The sequence below is a fragment of the Phaseolus vulgaris genome, chromosome 11 (genome assembly GCF_051622355.1).
Source record: "Phaseolus vulgaris cultivar YP4 chromosome 11, ASM5162235v1, whole genome shotgun sequence".
Lineage (NCBI taxonomy): Eukaryota > Viridiplantae > Streptophyta > Magnoliopsida > Fabales > Fabaceae > Phaseolus > Phaseolus vulgaris.
The window spans coordinates 8,977,093-8,995,917 of NC_143508.1; the positions used below are offsets into that span (position 1 = coordinate 8,977,093).

The 18,825-nt window shown below is 33.6% G+C and overlaps 3 protein-coding genes across 8 annotated transcripts; 1 reads left to right on the forward strand and 2 right to left on the reverse strand.

The window, feature by feature from the left end:
* Positions 1 to 2,634: 2,634 nt before the first annotated feature.
* LOC137832583 (uncharacterized) lies at positions 2,635 to 4,953 on the forward strand. Of its 2 annotated transcripts, XM_068640821.2 has the most exons (5): positions 2,638 to 3,033; positions 3,912 to 4,047; positions 4,122 to 4,189; positions 4,268 to 4,354; positions 4,637 to 4,953. In XM_068640821.2, exons 1-5 carry the CDS (start codon positions 2,686 to 2,688, stop codon positions 4,715 to 4,717), a joined length of 720 nt encoding a protein of 239 aa, XP_068496922.1. In that variant the 5' UTR covers positions 2,638 to 2,685; the 3' UTR covers positions 4,718 to 4,953. The 2 variants fall into 2 exon arrangements, with proteins under 2 accessions (XP_068496913.1, XP_068496922.1); XM_068640812.2 differs by having other exon boundaries at positions 2,635 to 3,033; positions 4,122 to 4,354.
* Positions 4,954 to 6,252: 1,299 nt separating this feature from the next.
* LOC137832595 (histone deacetylase 9) lies at positions 6,253 to 12,259 on the reverse strand. Of its 5 annotated transcripts, XM_068640843.2 has the most exons (15): positions 12,051 to 12,245; positions 11,036 to 11,148; positions 10,828 to 10,945; positions 10,585 to 10,708; positions 10,302 to 10,376; positions 9,990 to 10,209; positions 9,796 to 9,859; positions 9,494 to 9,586; positions 9,247 to 9,355; positions 9,017 to 9,066; positions 8,851 to 8,941; positions 8,055 to 8,125; positions 7,839 to 7,937; positions 7,247 to 7,313; positions 6,253 to 6,572 (listed from the first exon to the last, which is right to left on the reverse strand). In XM_068640843.2, the coding sequence occupies exons 7-15, from the start codon at positions 9,853 to 9,855 to the stop codon at positions 6,490 to 6,492; spliced, it is 723 nt and encodes a 240-aa protein (XP_068496944.2). In that variant the 5' UTR covers positions 9,856 to 9,859; positions 9,990 to 10,209; positions 10,302 to 10,376; positions 10,585 to 10,708; positions 10,828 to 10,945; positions 11,036 to 11,148; positions 12,051 to 12,245; the 3' UTR covers positions 6,253 to 6,489. The 5 variants fall into 5 exon arrangements, 2 of the variants coding, with proteins under 2 accessions (XP_068496944.2, XP_068496935.2); XR_016517223.1 differs by lacking the exon at positions 10,585 to 10,708 and having other exon boundaries at positions 9,494 to 9,579; XR_016517224.1 differs by lacking the exon at positions 10,585 to 10,708 and having other exon boundaries at positions 9,233 to 9,355; positions 9,494 to 9,579.
* Positions 12,260 to 14,523: 2,264 nt separating this feature from the next.
* On the reverse strand, positions 14,524 to 18,765 carry LOC150023042 (uncharacterized). The gene is made up of 5 exons (XM_090297322.1): positions 18,116 to 18,765; positions 17,643 to 17,986; positions 16,337 to 16,982; positions 14,947 to 15,496; positions 14,524 to 14,598 (listed from the first exon to the last, which is right to left on the reverse strand). Exons 1-5 carry the CDS (start codon positions 18,763 to 18,765, stop codon positions 14,524 to 14,526), a joined length of 2,265 nt encoding a protein of 754 aa, XP_090153448.1.
* Positions 18,766 to 18,825: the final 60 nt, after the last annotated feature.

Here is an 18,825-nt window from a genome sequence, read left to right on the forward strand (position 1 = left end):
AAAATAGGTTGTATATTTATTTTATTTACGTGTTTTTCATATATTTATATAAGTCAAAATGTTAAATACAATATAAGAGAATTTATGATTTGATTTTGATTGATAGATTTGATTTGATAGATATTCATAACCTCTACATGAGTCTATATTATAATTTTTTTTGTCAGCAATCTATACCATAAATTAATGAAAAATAATAATGAAATAGGTGAAAAAAATGGTTGCTTAGGTGAAATAGAATAAAGTGAAAAGAAAATGAAAATAAAAAAGATACATTTAGATTCACTAGTACAAAACAACACATTAATAACGGTTAAAAAGGCCATAAAGACGGTTCTAGAATCGTCGTTATAAAATCACTTTAACGACGATTTGTCGTTATTCTAGCAAATAACAGTATTTTCTTTAAAAAAAATACACTTATAACGATTGTTTCCCACTAAAATCGTCGTTATAAGTGTTTTTTAGAGACGGTTCTAATGAAGAATCGTCGTTATAAGTGATTTTTTTTAAGTTTTTATTATTATTTTTTTACTCTAATCTAATCTTGCATAAAATATCAAATTTTCAGAACAATAATACATGTAATATCATAATTTAAATATATAAAAGTGTACAAAAAGTTCTATAAATATATGGAAAAATTTGATGTAATTCTAAAGTGTTATACATGGTTACCTTAAGGTACATCCAAATGAATTTCTTTGCATTTGCACTTGTCTTTCTCCCCCCACTCAACATGTTATATCCATAATAAGATTTCAAGTTAGAACACACAAATAAGATTATGTAATGTAATATATGAATAATAAATAAATTTTTGAATGTAATGTAATCATAATGGTTTTGATAAATCTCTAATTTATACTAGAAAGCATTATGTAAAATTTCATAATTTTATGATAAGTGTAAGTATGAGAACTAGAACCTTAAAGTACCTAAAAAATACCCAAATAATACTAAAAAATAAAAAAATTATAGTAAATGATGGGTTTTTGGAATTTTGGTTGGGCCAATTGGCAGCTAGACGTCGGGAACTAGCAGCTAGACTCGTTACCTCGTTTCAAACAACTTTCATATTTTACGCGTCTCCATCTGACTTCTCTATCAAAAGTTATGGTCGTTTGAAGTTTTCCACTACTAATTCTTCGCAACTCAAAATCTATCATTATTTTCCAAGTTGTGAGGACTCCTCCATCAAATATACACTGAATCAAGTTACCACACAAAAAATTTGGATCAAAATTCATCTTTTACCTATTTTTAATGAATTTTACAATATTGTCTCACCTTGTTTGTCCATCTTGTATCTCAAGACCCATTTTGTGTCTATTACATTACATTCATCAACACAAATATTATCTAAATCAAAATTATCGAAGGTCGAACACCCCCAGACTCATAACCAACCAACCAACACGTTGTATTTACAAATTTATTAAAAATAGTAAAGAGTATTAAAACCCTAATCTGGCGGAACCCTAACTTGCGGGAAAAAGTTGTGCGGATGAGATGAGCGGTGGTAAGACGGAACAAAATTTGCAGCAGCGTTCTCCTTCAGTGGTAGCGTGCGGTTGTAGGAGGAAGAGAGGCAGGCGGCCACAACCTTAGGGTTGGTCGTGCGAGCATAAGGGATGAAGGTGAAGTGAAAGTGAGAGTGAGGAAAGTGGAAGGTGAAAGGATGAAGGTGAAGTGAGAGTGAGAGGAAAAAGATAAAGTGAGGAGAGAGTGAAGGGAGATCGCACAGAAAAAAGCGTTCCAGAAGACATATAACGACGATTCAACAAGGAACCGTCGTGAAAAACACTAAAAACATACATATAACGACGGTTGCAAAAAAGAAACTGTCGTTAAAAACACTAAAAAACATACATATAACTTCAGGCAGAATCATCATTAAAAACATTGAAATTTTGTGAAAAATTATAAAAATATCACCGCCTCTTTTATAACGTCTGTTCTTTATGAACCGTCTTTATAAAACATCGTAAAATTCATATTTTGTACTAGTGTTTGGTGTGAAAGAAAATAAAAAAAAAGTTGTTTTTATACCATTTCCACAATCTTTTATCCATATTACATCAATATAATTCTTCCTGTTTTTCTGTTTCTTTGTTCCTTTCTTCTTCTAGCTTCTTTAAACTTTATATATATATATAGTCATATATAAATACATTTACCTTTATATATATACATAGTTTTCTTACATTCATTCCTTAATGCTTTCGATTATCAATATTAAAAAAGTTTTTTTTGCATATGTTATTATTTAACTATTAATTTTGTCACTCAAAATTATTTTTCATACATTTCACTATTGAAGTTTTCAAATTTTTAATGTATTAAATTTGTAATAGAGTGATAATATGTTAAAAAACACTAAATCGACATTATTTTATGATTATGATACACATGGATGATAAAATGTGTGGAAATTCACTATTCAATAAATAAATTACCCTGAAAATGCATTAAACTAAACTCTTTTGTTCTAAAAAAAATTAAACAAGAAAAAATACTTTAGGAAACAAATCTCTCAAAGAGTTAATAAAAAAGTAACACACTAGAAAATACATTAATAAAAAAAAAAGAGATAATTTTCATTGGAGTTTTTTTTCTTGGGCTCTTCAAAAACGTCATAGGAGAAACAAAAAATATTTGAGAACACGGTCCTTTGAAGGAACAATGAACGTAATTAATTTACGATTTTGCCACTCTTCCCAACTCCTCCATTCACCAAATCTCCTCTTCATTGTTCCTTCTTTGCAAACTCCAAACTTCAATCTGAGAAACCCAACAACCCCTTTAGCCATTTCCTGCAAAAATCGTTTCTTTTCTCCAATTCGTGCGTCCATGGCCTCCTCAGCCTCCGTCACGGACAACCAAACAAAGCCATTTTCCGTTCTCTTCGTGTGCCTCGGCAACATCTGCAGAAGCCCCGCTGCCGAAGGAGTATTCACTGACTTAGTCAACAAAAAGAGCCTCAATTCGATGTTCAGAATTGATTCTGCTGGCACTATCAATTACCACGAGGTGGGCTTCTGTTGTCATCCAAAAGATAGTTTTTTAGAAGAGAAATTATGATGAGTTTATCTTTAGTTTAAAAGGAATGAGCAAATTTTTTACAGGTACCATTTAGAATAAAGCTTAACTCAATCCCATCTGGTGATATGAGTGTTGTTTCACACTTATGTATTTTATTTGGACTTATTTCTGGTCAATGTGTGACTTGGTCACACCAACAGTTTAGTGTGTGGATAATGTATTAGATGACCCTGAACTAGTTTTGGCATCTTGGTTTAGCCTCATTCAACCCCACTAATCCAATAATTGTTCCCACAACTCAGTGTGGACTTGAGATTTTCTCAATATGGTCCACCAATCAAAAATAATTCTTAAGACGGAGATTATCATATTTGTCATATGTCAGTTTGTGATTGCACTTCACACAATAAAACACACACACACACACACACATATATATATATATATATATATATATATATATATATATATATATATATATATATATATATATTGAGGACAGTAATCTATATGCACAATTTTGTTAGAAGAATAGAAATTTCATTAATTCTAAGCTAAGTCTGGATTTGATAAAGAATGACAGCAAATCGTGAAGTATTTTTCTATAAAATTCAAGAGGAAATTGAGAATGTTGTGGGGGTGGAAATGAAGAGATACAATATGAAAGATTTTGTAGGTTCATTCATTTAAAATATATCTTCAATCACAAGTTATCATGGATGATAAGTTGGTTGATTTTTCCAATAAAAGTTAAGCAGTTATGCCAAGCATTCCAGTGTAAAGATTTTCATAGTACGTGGAAATTAAACTCTACAGATTGTTAATAAAGTTATTATTTTTTTTGGGATGGTGGTGATTTTTTGAAGGGAAATGAAGCGGACTCGAGAATGAGGGCAGCCTCAAAGAGGCGTGGGATTCAGATAACTTCTATTTCAAGGCCAATCAAGCCCTCTGATTTCACTGACTTTGACCTCATTCTTGCTATGGACAAGCAGAACAGAGGTAGATTCTGAGATGGAATGTTTGGTTACGTGCTTTGTGATGTCTTCTGATGGACATTTTCTTGTTTCCTTTAGAGGACATATTGGAGGCCTTTAATAGATGGAAAGGAAAACATTCCTTACCGGATGATGCACATAAAAAGGTTGGTGCAAGGTCTTGCTCTTCTTTGGGGCTTTTGTTTGGTATACTTTTTGGTCTAACCAGGATTGTGATGATGCAGGTTAAGTTGATGTGTTCATATTGTAAGAAGCATGATGAAAGTGAAGTCCCGGATCCCTATTATGGTGGAGCGCAAGGGTTTGAGAAGGTAATGATATTCATGAATCATGTTGGTTATGGTAGCACTTTGTTAGACTTGTATGTTGGAGTGGAGTGTTAATTCCTAGTGCTACGATAGTTTTGAATGATGCTTGCTACTACTTGGTTCAATAAACTATTATATGGATATTGCTTGGTGGATCTGGTCTCAAATTGTTGATGATGCAAGAAATGCATCTATCTTCAAAGATAACAAACACTAGTGAACTACAGGAGAACTCTTTACTTTTGGTTGATGCTTTGCTTATCATCATTATGTTGGCACTGGCAGGTGTTGGATTTGCTAGAAGATGCTTGCGGATCATTACTGGAAACCATTTTGGCAGAAAATAAACATGTACAGGAATCCTAAAACATGTACAAAAGATTCAATCCTGTGGTGAATTTATAGATCCATTGATGCAGATGTCATAATATCTTGTTTCAGTGGTTCACTGTCCCAAAAACCCAACTATTTCCGTGTATTGTTTGAAAGATAACAATTTGAGTCAGAAGTTCCATTCTATCATGCTGAATTTCAGCAGATTATAGCAGAGATATGTACGATGATGACTATTATGTTGACGTACACGTTTTTGAATTTTTTCACGGGTGAGGACTGATTTGGGGCGTGTTTGGTTCTGTGTTTACTGTTGTGCTGCTATGCACATCTTTTCAGAAGCTATATTATATATGTTTGAGGCAAACGCACGGTTTGTTTTCTAGGTCTTTGAAATGATGAATATTATTATTATTATTATTAGTTGTTAGATGCAATCACTGAATCAAACCTAAAATTCAGATTCATTTAACTTGGTTGTTTACTGGCATGTGATGTTACACATCTTTTCAGAAGCTATTAATCAAAACTTTTGCATTTTTCACATAGTGAACATGATTTGATATGTTTAAGACGTGTGTCAAAACAAGCATTAGTTGTCTAAGCCTTTCAAATTAGATGCTGCAGCATTGAACCCAAAAGTTCAGATTCATTTAACTTAGTTTGACAAGGTCTACCTACTACCATTGATTGGGAGTAATGGGGTGGTGAATGCATTTAAAAAATTCAATTGAATATCACACAGTAGGCACAAAGCTTATTACTTCAGTTGGAGAAAATTGAAAAATGCATATTCAAGAAATGTCAGTGCTCTGCTTCGGAGGAGGGAAGATTTTAATGGTGGGTGATAGATATGTTGGTTGGTTAAGAGCAGAAGAGTGTTTGTTAATAGAAAGAAAATATTTTCAACACTTTCTCACTTCGACTTTAATTAAAATTATAACTTATTCATTTTTTAAGACCATAGTGTCATTTTTGTTATTTATTTTATAAAAATACCCATAATTGTGGATAATTTTTCTAGCTGCAATAAATAGTAAATAAAATACATTAATATTTATGGTTTTTAGAAGTCTAACTTCGTCTTGTGTAAAAAAACATCTCGAAAGTAAAATTAGTACAATAAATGTATTAAATATGAGAAATATACATGGAATTAAAACTTAAATAATATTTAATTTTTTTCATTAATATTCACAATTTTAATATAAATATAATGTTATTAACTAAACTAACCATTAATCTTAGTAGACTAACTAATTGAATCTTGTTGAATAAGATTATTAAATTTTTTTATCAGTCTATCCTTTAATCTCAAGGAACAAGAGTATTTAAATCAATATGTTCATATTGGAGAAGTCAATAAGAGAAAATTAGACTCTCTTTTCGTTTTCTTCCTTCCATGAATTGAATCAAACAATACAACCCCCTTTCTTTAATTTGGCAACTAGGGCAACTCTAGTTCCAGCATTGTTCATGAAATGGCACCTTAGTACAAATAAATAATGTTCAGCTTGTGTCAGAGTTGCTCTCAATTTATTGAAAATTAAAAAAATTGGCAAATCTCATAAGTAATAACTATCTTTTCTGATTTTATAATTTTCAATAAATTTTAACCAATACATACACAAATAAATTTTAACTAATAACGGAGGGTGCACATGGAAGAATATGTTAAAAAACTGAGATTCTGGCATTCTTCATAAACTTAAAATACCATAAAAAATAAATAGCCATTAGACCATGACTGCACCTCTCCCCTTGACTCTGACATGTGACTGCAGTGAATCATGGTCCAGCTAACTTCATGAAACATCCATTTGATCATTGTCATTGTCAGCTTCATAATATTCATCATCGCGCTGGATGCGCTTGTCTTGAGTGTGCTCTGAAAAGAGAATTAGCATATCCATGAACCAAGATTTGGCACCAAGACAAAGAGAGGAAGAAAAATAATACTGTTTTACTTAATCACATTTTTAGGTTTAAAGTCTATATTCAATTTTAGTTCTTCTAGTTTAATTACTGATATTTAGTCCTTATGATTTTTCAATTAAGTTATTTCCCCAAAAGTTTATCTACTACTGATTAATATAATAAATAATAAAAAAATGGAAATTTTGATGTATAATAAAAATGTGGTGTGTGCATATATATACATTTACACAAAATCAAATTACTCCTAGAGTAATTTAAGAGTTACTCTCCATCTTATCCCTCTTTAATTTTCTTTCAATCTAACTGATAAAATGAGTTGCTTGCAGAAAATGAAGGATTAAGATGGACAATATTTCCTGCTACTCTCTCTCTATATATATGTGTGTGTGCATACATACACATTCATACTATTTTTATTCAAACATTTTACACATTTTTCTTGGTTAATTTATATAAACAATGATATGTTTCCTTATTATATTTATGCTAATTATTGAATGGAAGGAAAACTGAGGTTTAAGACTTAGTTTGAACATTTTGAGAAATACGAAGCCAAAATGACAGCAATCAAAATTAGGCATCCCAAAATCACAGATTAAAATAGATATCAGAAATGCAACTTACGATCAATGCGCTCATCAGGGTTCTGCTCATCTTCATCGAAATCTGGAATGTAGAAGTCAGGAGGGACCTGTGACCCACAAAACATTAGTCACACCTTTAGGAAAACACTACCAGATGATGCATTGTTAAAAGAAGTTGGATGATGACATCATCAAAGGGGTTTGAGCCCAAGTCCAAGTTTACAAACAAGCATAGCCTAAATAATATATTTCAATAGTCCAAATGCCCAATTTCAATGGTCATCTTCCTTCAGTTTAACACATTTACTGAATCGATTGTTGATATATAGTTCCTGAAATTCCACCCAACTTTTGAACCCCCTTCTCTATCCGCAATCTACCAACGATTCTCATTTTAATTTATAAACACTATAAGGAATATTTTTCACTTCAAATGCTTAAAAATATACCTCCCAAAAATTGATTAGTAACCATTGGTAAAAGATTAGTAATACAAGAAAGTTGAAGAGCTTGTAACATAACACCTCTAAAGTCAAAACAAAACATTCACAAGAAACAATTTTATGATAAAATAAATAATTGAGCCTGTGTATAAGATGGGGTGCTGCTATTTCAAGGATGAACTCACTCACCTCCTGCATTTGTACACTAGGAGCATGTTGGATGCAACGAAGATTTTCCAAGACTTGAATTTTAATGGTGCTAAGATATGATTTACTATTTAAGTTTTCCTGATCAATTTAAAAGAAAAATTAGTACAAGCAATATTGTAAAGAGTAAAGATACCACACACTGCAAATTAAATTAAATTCAATGCTAGAGAGAAACCCCAATAAATAAATACATACTATCTGCCCATTCGGAATCTTCAAAGAGAATTCTGGTGCAAAATATTTAATATAATCATTTTCTGGAATCTCTGCAAGACAGAACAAAGCAAGTAAGAAAAAATTCCACTCTGCATAAGAATAAGACAATTTAAATCTGGAATGCCGAATATCGACTATATTGGACAACAAAGGTATGGTATTATTTAGGGGCTTGTAGGGTTAAGGTGGATTATATTGTTTATCGGGACATAAACCTAAAGCCCAAGCTCAGAACTAAGATAGAAAGCATTTGGGGGATAAATTATTCTCCGGGCAAATATTGCAAAATAAATATAATGAAACAATAACTACAATAATGTATTGCAGATTTTTCACCAATCCCGAGTGTTGTGTGCAACTACAGAAATCCTATGCTAGACCGCATAGAAATTATGAGAAAGGGGCAAACTAGAGGCTTGGGTCATAGCAACTAACAACCTTGCCTATGAGGCAACTAACAACCTTGCCTATGAGGCAAAGAGGGTAGAAAGGAAGGGGAAACCATTTGAAGTAACAAAGATAAAAAAAAAGAAAAAAGAGGGAAAAGCAGTGAAGAGAAGATTCAGTATTGAGAGAATTTGAGGGGGGCTTTACGCAGTTAGGTTTACAGAGCCTCAAAGGTCTGTAGTGTTCAAATCACCATCACTTTCACAATATACATAATAGTGTTTGTTTCACTTTAAAGCTTAAACAAAATAAATATTCAATCCCATTAACAAAATAAAATGAAATCTTCGTATCATAATTCAAGACTTGAAAAGAGGCTGACTTATACCATTAGGAAGCTCTGTATCTAGAAGAACTCCTGTTTCAACAGTCCAACATCGAGCAACATTTTCTTTTGTGTATCCCCCGCCTCCAGTGACCTGTGATAGAAGTCCATTAGTGTAAAATCATCCAAAACACAAGTGGAAGGAAAACATAAACTGATATAAACTCACCAGCAATGGCAAATTGAATCTTTTTACAAAGCTAACACATTCAGAGTGACCTATTAAAGAAACATCAACAGATAAATTTTCTCATCAAGCTAAACCATCCACTAAGCAATAGAGACCAATATTTGAGAAGAAGACAAACTAAGAACATAAACAAGAACAACCGAGCTTTATCCCTAACATTGAATGATGATATTTTTATCAGAATTGGAAATTTACTGGGGGATAAGCACCATCAATAGAGAGATTGAAGCAACCCAAGCGATCTCCTGCAAGCGAATCTGCTCCACACTGGAGAACTATTGCACCAGGTTGATATGTTTCAACTACTTTGGAAACAATCTATGGCATAAGAATTTTAAAAGTTCAGACAAATTACCACCAAGCAGAAATAATGCAATGAATGTTAAAATGAGAAGCTTTATAATTCAGGTTGAAGTTTGGCAGAAAAAGAAAAGGAAAACAAAAAGTTGAACTTACAGTCTTGAAAAGTCGTGTGTAGCTAAGGTCATCTATTCCATCCTTCAATGGGACATTTATAGCATAAAACTTTCCTTCTCTTTCTCCTATTTCCTTTAATACGGTAAAATCAGTTCAAATCATTCCAATCTATATAGAGTATTTCCAAAACTTTTCAGACAGAATAGAGCAACCCATTTAGCAAATTACAACATGGGGAACAGCGAAATCCAGATCTAGAATATTAATATTATTGTAATAACAAGTTTTTGATAGAATAGACTGATTGGCACAACTAAAGATACAAACAGAATAAGAACCACCTTAGCATCACCGGTACCGGGGAAGAACTGGTCTCCATACTTATGAAAACTGACAGTCATCACCCTGTAATGATAAAGTTTACCATTTAAACAAGGTAGAGAAAAATCACAAGCAGCATGGCCAAACTCACTATATTCTCAATTATTAATAGCTTCACCTCATAAATCTAACATGATATAAGAAACTGACTGACCTGTCAGTGAAGTAGAAGGCTTCTTCTACGCCATCACCATGGTGCACATCTATATCAATATACAAAACACGGGCATGATATTTAAGAAGCTCCAAGATTCCTAAAACCAAGTCATTGATGTAACAAAACCCAGAAGCCTCGCATTTCTTGGCATGATGAAGTCCACCAGCCCAGTTTATAGCAATATCACAAAGTTGGTTGTTCAATCGACGTGCAGCATCTGCAGGCACATAAGTCAATCAGCATATATATGGCAAACTAGGGATAACAATAATTCAGAGAAGCACTATTATAAACATAAACATATTATACCTATGGTTCCGCCAGCATAAATCTGACAAAATTCAAATAAGTTGTCAAATACAGGGCAGTCTTCTCCAAGGTTATCTGACAAACGATTAACAAAATAAGAGAAACCTGATATTAGCTGGTAGCTAGACTATAAGCTAATAATATATAAGAAAAATAATTATATAAGCATCGGGGTTGGAAAAAGTTAATTTCAGAAGTCATATATCAATAATTTATGGAAGGGACGAGGGAGCTAAGCTCATATTTGCTGAAGAATAAAAGGAATTATAGGTAAAACATTTACTATATTCTACAGTGCTTTCCAAAGCCCTCCTTCCCCCCCAAGCTTATCTGCCATGAGCATTAGGATTGCATAATGTTAATCAAAACATTTATGGAACTCTCCTCTCCACCCCCAGTGCATGTTTCTGGACACGGAAGAATTTAACGACAGTTACATCTAGGATATAAATTATACATTAAGTATTTGGGTTTCATTGCAACACTTAAAATCACATCCAAATGCATTTAAAACCAAATAGCATACATTTTGTCAGTTCATTTAAGAACAAGTGCTGAGTGTCAGGCGTAATCCTGTGCAAAAACTCAACATAATCAGCTGAGTGGAACTGGGCAAGCTCAACAGGATAAGCCTTGTGAGGACGCTGGATCATACATAAAATAGAAACCATCAGAACAATAAAAAAAACAAACATATAAATAAAAAAGCAGAACAGCCAATATATGTAACTAACATAAATCTCCATTTTCTTATGAAGGTCATATGAGAGAACAAGATGATGAGTCATGCAAAGCCGGTGCGGCTTCATTGGATGCTTCGCCCCAAAGTAAACACTACCGACGTCGCCTACAATGTGAATGTTGAAATACATGAGTAGACAAAAAACATGCAAAGAAACAAAACCTAGCAGATAACATAAAAGAATACTGTTATAATGTGCCGTTAGGGATTAAAAAATAAACAAACATTAAAAGGAAATTGAAAAGCAAAGCTTTTCTAAGTTCTAAAGGCACTAAACATTGCCTTTTTCGTTAAATAATTTCAATTTTCAATTTATACTTTTTAAACAAATATGGTAAAGGAAACTCCTTGACATGAGACAAGGTTTTAAATTGAGGTTGCATTGCAGCTACCTGCAATTCTTGATATTGCAAATAAATGTGGCTGGTGTCCCTATGTGGTTGTGAAAACCACAAAAACCTTGATGTTGCAGCCACAATTGCAAATGTGCACCACAATTTAAAGCCTAGAATCCGAAAGCTAACTAGTATTCAAGATTGAACAGCTCCCCACAGAACTCGAGTGCTATTATAGATGCTGATTTTCTTACTGAACAGCATGAATACTAATAAAAAAAATGTAAAACTAAATTCCATAGTTGACAGCCAAATAGATTTTTTTAAAGTGCAACTATCCAAAATTCTCTACGTTGAATTTTCCAGAACAAATACCGAGCCACGCATGGAGCAGAATCAGAAATCTAAAGCAGTTCTAAAGACAAGTCCATATCCTTATTGTACAATTTCTTGCCACCAAACGCAGCAATCAGCGCAAAGGCCATAGATACAGGTCTAGCTAGGGTTTCGATATTTAAGAACCAACTGAGCTAGGAATTTGAAAATCGCGTGATGCGAAGAGCGTTGACGAACATCACGACTTCAATTCCACGAAAGAGGAATCGGAGAAAAAATAAACAAAGAAACGAAAAAATGCGATTAAAAGAATATGAAAGTGAAGGGAAAACACACCGTCGTAGAAGTAAGCGATTCTATCCTTGGAGCGCATGTTTTGGAGAGAGCGTTGAAGAGTAGTGACGGGAATTGGCGAGAGAGAATATGGCTAACATGGCTGTGTCAATGGCGTGGGCTTTCCCTGCTGTGCCATTTCGCCTCTTCCTTTCTCCCTGTTGCTATGGCCGTTTTTCTGTCTAGTTTTTTATTCTTAAATCAATATTTAACCATTAAACAACTTAACAACGTTGTTTATGAAAAAAATTAACAATGTTTTTTTTTATGAAAATGACAACATAAAAAAATTCATCTTTAAAATATTTGACATGGCATTTTTTTATACAAAATCATTACTGTATTTTTTATTAATAAAAAAATTGTGCACTTTCCAAATCAATAATATTTATTAGAGATTATTAGAAGCCATTAATTTATTTTTTCCTCCTCTTGAGTTCTCCATTACTTGTTTATTATGTGAAATTTTTTTTTCTGAATCAACTGGTTTGGATTCTTGGTTATATGAGTTTGGGTTTGCTATTAGTTATTGAATTTGGACTATCACTTGACTGCTAGATCTTAGTCAATTTTTGACTATTGGTTCAGGTTTACTTTCGATTGAGTGTGTACTTACAAGATACTCAAATGATAAAGTCAGAATTAATTTACTTAATTATCAGATAAAAACATTCTACTTTAAACAGATTACCTAATTATATATTTATGATTGAGTTTTAACTTGATTGAACTTTTATTTTTCATACCGTTACTAAATATATTTTTAATATTTTACATTTATTTATTGGACATTGAATAAGAAAAGTTAAATTAAATTATTCGACAACTTAAGAATTATCCTTTATATGGAGTTCTTAAATTAAATTTAAGTAATATTATATAAAGACTGCAATTTTTGTGTGAAGGTGTAAACAAGTAAGTTTAAAGATTTAGGTGGAAGTTCGTTAAAATTTTACTGACTTGACAAAATAATTAAGAAAACAAGTTTTGGAAATAAAGTCTATCTAGGAAATTAATTAAAAAAAAGTGATGAATCAATTCCAACAGTTGGCACACAATAAAAATAAATAGAAATATTTTCAAATAATAATTATAATATCAAGTACTATATAAATTAACATAAATGACATTGTAAATATTATATAAAACTATAAACATGAAGTATTATTGTTCTAATAATAAATACATTTAATATTATATTTCGTATAATGTGCTCAGTTTAACAGTTAGAAATTGTCTTAGGTACTCATTGTAGTTTGTTAAATACTGTCGTATTGGACCTGTTTGTAGCTGATTGTTTTGAATGTTACTAGTAGTGTACGATGTTAAATTGATCTTAAACTGAACATATGGATGAAGCCACTATTATGTATTTTTTTGGCTGAAAATTTGTATATGCAGACTAAAAGGAAAAAAATTATAATGATCTTATTGAATGATGGAGTCTAGTTTTTCCAAGAAGAACTCATCCTCCTGAGTGGTGTAGTAAAATAGGCTTTAAAACGAACAAAAAATGGTTTCCCGAGGCGTGAGTAATCACTGTCCGTAAGGACTTATCCGCGGTGTATTGCGCAAGTCCCCCAGGATACAACAAGAACTTTCCGGATATTTCCGAGGATCAGAACTAGCAAGTTATTCTTTAAAAGAGTAATACCCAATGGAACCCAAAGTTTTATAATTAAAATAATCTAATAAAGATGAGAGAGAAAACTAAAAATTAAAGGTGATAGGAAGAGGAGTTTCAGGTGGTGTTGGGTGAAGAAGATGAAGAAGATGAGTGAGAGTTGTGTCTTCTGAGGCAAAGGGTTGCGACTTTTATAGATGAAGAAAGCAACTGCATCCCACTACATGAGCAACTCTGCTTCCACAGTCAAGGCGGTTCCGAGCAGTTTGCGGTGAGAAAGACTACGTCTTCCCGGAGAGTGCGGAGCAGATTGGATCTGTTGAGAGCACGCACGTTCTGAAAGACCCATTCAAGGTAGGAACCGTTACTGGAGGTCCCCTTAGGTTGCGGAACGTTGGGACTCTATCCCACGTTCAACCTCTGAGAAATGAGGGTTCTGAGCGTTGGTCCGCTACGAATAAGGGTTTCAGAGGTTTGTTCGCTCACTCAGATTTCCGTTTCTACACATGCTATGTTTCTAGGTTTTCTGTTTTGCAATATTATAGAATTTGTTTTACAAAAAGAGATTTTGTTTTACAACAATCCCCCACATATTGCAAAAGATAAAGAGAAAAGGAAAATAAATTTATGGGTTCATCTAAGATGTAATGCATCAGATCTGGTATAGCAAGCTATATGAACCAGTCTTAGATTTATGAACGTAACACATAGTGTAGTTGGTATAGCGAGCTATATGAACCAAGACACTTAGTATGTGTTAGAGGTTTATTAGTCACAATACACCCCCACATTACTTGTTGTTATCGCTGTGTTGCGCTACTAGGCCATGCGCGTGCCCGGTATTCATGAGTGTTATAGAGATCTTGCCAAGATCTCATGCAAGCGGCCCCACTTGACACTCATATAGGTGATTTCATCAAGTGTATGCTGCAAATTATACACCACCCATAAGGGATATGAAAATCATTAAAACTTTGTAAATCGTTAAAACTCTTTTATCGCTGAATTTTAACCACAAAGTTTATCCTCTCGATAATGCAGTATCTAGCACTTTCACACACACCATAGGAATGGACAAAATTGATTTTAAATCAATATCAGTGCTAGCAGAACTAACAAGTGACTTGTTTTTACCCATATGAACCTTATTCATGGGATCTCCAATCACAAAGGTTGGGTTTCCATCACTTGTTTGTTTGCAAGTGGCTTAAGTCCCATTCCCCTCGATGTTTCTAAAATCATTTTTCTCCCTAGGGGTTTTGTTAGAGGATCTGCCAGATTCCGTTCTGACTTGACATAGTCAATAGAAATCGTTCCACTCTTTAACCGCTGTTTCACCAAATTATGTCTCAATTGTATATGTCTATTCTTTCCATTATAGCTTTTATTTTTAGCCATAGCTATTGCCGATTGGCAATCACAATGCATTGATACAGATGGGGTTGGTTTCATTCCTAAAGGAATGTTTGCTAAGAAATTTTTCAACCACTCAGCTTCACTGCCAGGCATTTCTAGAGCAACAAAATCAGATTCCATTGTTGATCTTGCAATAATAGTTTGCCTGGCTGATCTCCATGTAACTGCACCACCACCAAGTGTAAATACATAACCACTAGTGGATTTTGTCTCATCTGAATCAGAGATCCAGTTAGCATCACTGTACCCTTCTAGCACAACGGGAAATCCACTATATTCAATGACATAATCCATTGTACCTCTCAAGTATTTCATGAGTATCGCAAGAGCATCCCAATGATCCTGACTAGGACATTGAGTGTATCTACTCAATCTACCCACTGCATAAGCAATATCTGGTTTAGAGAAGCTCATTAAATGCAATAAGCTCCCAATTATCTAGGCATACTGAGTTTGAGAAATAGATTCTCCTCGGTTCTTCTTTAATTTAGAGTTAGCATCATAAGGGGTACTCACTGACTTAAAGTCATAGTAACCAAACTTCTTTAGAAGTTTCTCAGTATATTTTTCTTGGGATAGTATTATACTATCTCCTTTCCTTATGATTTTAACTCCTAGAATCACACTTGCTTCACCCATGTCTTTCATCTCAAACTTAGATCCAAGAAACAATTTTGTTTGAAAAACTATATCATTGCATGTACCAAAAATTAGCATGTCATCTCCATACAAACATATAATGACATATTCACCATTTTCAGATCTAGAATACACACATTTATCAACATCATTGGTAGAAAAACCTTCACAAAGTAAAACATTATCAAGTTTTTCATGCCATTGTTTTGGTGCTTGTTTCAAACCATACAAAGATTTTAAAAGTTTGCATACCTTTTCCTTTTGACCTGAGACTACACAACCTTCAGGTTGAGTCATATAAATTTCCTCTTCTAATTCACCATTCAGAAAAGCTGTTTTAACATCCATTTGGTGAATTACTAACTTATGGATAGATGTTAAGGCTAGCAATACACGGATAGAGGAAATCCTAGTAACAGGTGCAAAAGTATCAAAGTAATATATGTTATGTTTTTGAGTAAACCCTTTAGCAACTAATCTTGCCTTATATTTCTCTATGGATCCATCAGGATGGTACTTCTTCTTAAAGATCCACTTACAACCAATGGGTTTTGCTCCTTTAGGCAGATCTACTAAGGTCCACGTATTATTTTTCTTTATTGAATCAAACTCAGTTTTAATGGCCTTATCCCAATGTTTAGCATCAGGAGCACTAGTAGCTTCTATAAAACTTATTGGATCATTCTCAACTAGATAAGTATAAAAGTCATCTTCAAAAGATGTTTCCTTTCTCTGTCTTTTACTTCTTCTAACATCCTCACTCAAGGTATCACTAACACTATCTATAGGTTGTTCAGATGTACCACTACTCTTTAGCAGAAAGATGTGTTCAAAGAACTCAGCGTTTTTTGTCTCTACTATAGTGTTGCGTTCAATTATATCACTATTAAGAACTAGAAACCTATAGGCAGCACTATGTTCTGCATATCCTAAGAACATACAATCAGATGTTTTAGAGCCTATTTTCCTTTTCTTAGGATCAGGTAACATCACTTTAGCTAAACTCCCCCACACTCTTAGGTATTTCAGATTAGGTTGATAACCTTTCCACAACTCATAGGGTGTTTTACCAATTTTCCTATATGGTATCCTATTTTGTAAAAAACACGCAGTAAACAAAGATTCACCCCATAAATTATCAGGAGCATTAGAACTAATAAGCATGGCATTCATCATTTCTTTAAGAGTCCTATTTTTCCTTTCAGCTACTCCATTAGACTCAGGTGAATATGGTGGGGTTACTTCATGAATAATACCTTCTTTTACACAATAGTCATTAAATAAAACATATTCACCACCTCTATCTGATCTAATTCTCTTAATTTTATTATTAAGTTGATTTTCTACTTCCGCTTTATAAGTTAAAAACATGTCAAAAGCTTCATCCTTATGTTTAATTAAATACACTTTGGTGTATCTAGAGAAATCATATATAAAGGTTACAAAATAATTTTTACCACCTCTAGACATTGTTTGTTTTAAATCAGCAAGGTCGGTATGAATTAAACCAAGAATTTCAGTTTGACGTTCTACAAAGTGACATGTTTTCTTCGTTATTTTAGATTCTACGCATACATCACATTTACTACTTTGTTTGTCATGCATGTTGATTAATCCTAGTTGTTGCAATTTTATAACATACGAAGAATTCACATGTCCTAATCTAGCATGCCATATATCATACGAGTCAACAATATAAGCAGAAGATTTAGATTCATTCATAATTTCATAAATGTTTAATACAAAAAGGCCTTGATCACAATATCCCTTTCCCACAAAAACATTGTTTTTTGTCATAACAATCTTGTCAGATTCAAATGACACTTTAATCCCAACTTTGCTTAGTAATGCCACAGAGACCAAATTAACTCTAATTGATGGCACATGTAGCACATCATTCAAAGCTAGAGTTTTACCAGATGTGAGCTTCAGAAGAACTTTTCCTTTTCCTAGGACAGAAGTTGTCCTGGAGTCACCGAGATATACTTGTTCTTCTCCATCCTCCACATTTGTGTAGGAGGTGAACACATTTCTGTTTGCACAAATGTGTCTGGTAGCCCCAGAGTCTACCACCCATTTGCTCACATTTGTCACAAGGTTTACTTGTGAAACAACTGCCACAATAGTATCTTCCCCTTCGGCTAGATTTGCCTTAGGAGGATAGTCGTTTTTAGTCTTATGTCTGCACTGAGGTGCATGATGGCCTGGCTTTCCACAGACAAAGCAATTACCTTTTTTCTTGAAAGTGGGGTTAGTTCCACTGGGATGAGAGAATTTGTTATTAGGTTTCTTTTTGTGATCAAATTTTTTCTCGTACCTTTTTGGAGCTGGTTTGTCTTCTATCACGTTTGATTTGGCAGACAAAGCTTTGGCCTTTGCAGCAGCTCACTCCTTCCTGTTTGTGTCTTCGATGATGATGTGGGTGATCAAATCTGATAGAGACATTTGTTTCTGTTTGTGCTTCAATTGTTGTTTGTAATCCGTCCAAGACTGCGGAAGCTTTTCGATCAAGAGTTCGGACACGAATTCATCTGGAAATTTTATGCTTTCATTTTTTATATCTTCAATCAGCTTGTGATATTCGTTTATTTGGATTTTGATGTCTTTGCCTTCGATCATCTCCCAGCGGTAGTAGTTTGCAATTACGAACCTTTGTCTGACGATGTCTTCGGTAGTATATTTGAGGATAAGAGAATCCCAAATATCTTTCGCATTCTTATAAGAAGCATAAACATCGAATAGATAGTTAGATAACACACTGAGTAAAGTGTGACGGCATACCTTATACGCATGGATCCAGTCGTCAACTTGTTTCGCAGCCGTGGTTGAGTTGGGTTTGGCAGTTGTAAGTGCATGAGCAACTCCATACATGTCCAATAGGGTGGACACGCGTTCTTGCCAACGTCGGAAGTTTTGACTGGTGAAGACTTCAATTTTGGAGACGTCCGGAAATGGTTTCGCAAAAATGGTTTGCGTTGCGGAAACAACATTTGATGTTCCCGTAGCGGTGTTGCCGTTGTTGTTCGGATTTTCAGCCATAAGTCCTTACGATTGTAGTAAAATAGGCTTTAAAACGAACAAAATATGGTTTCCCGAGGC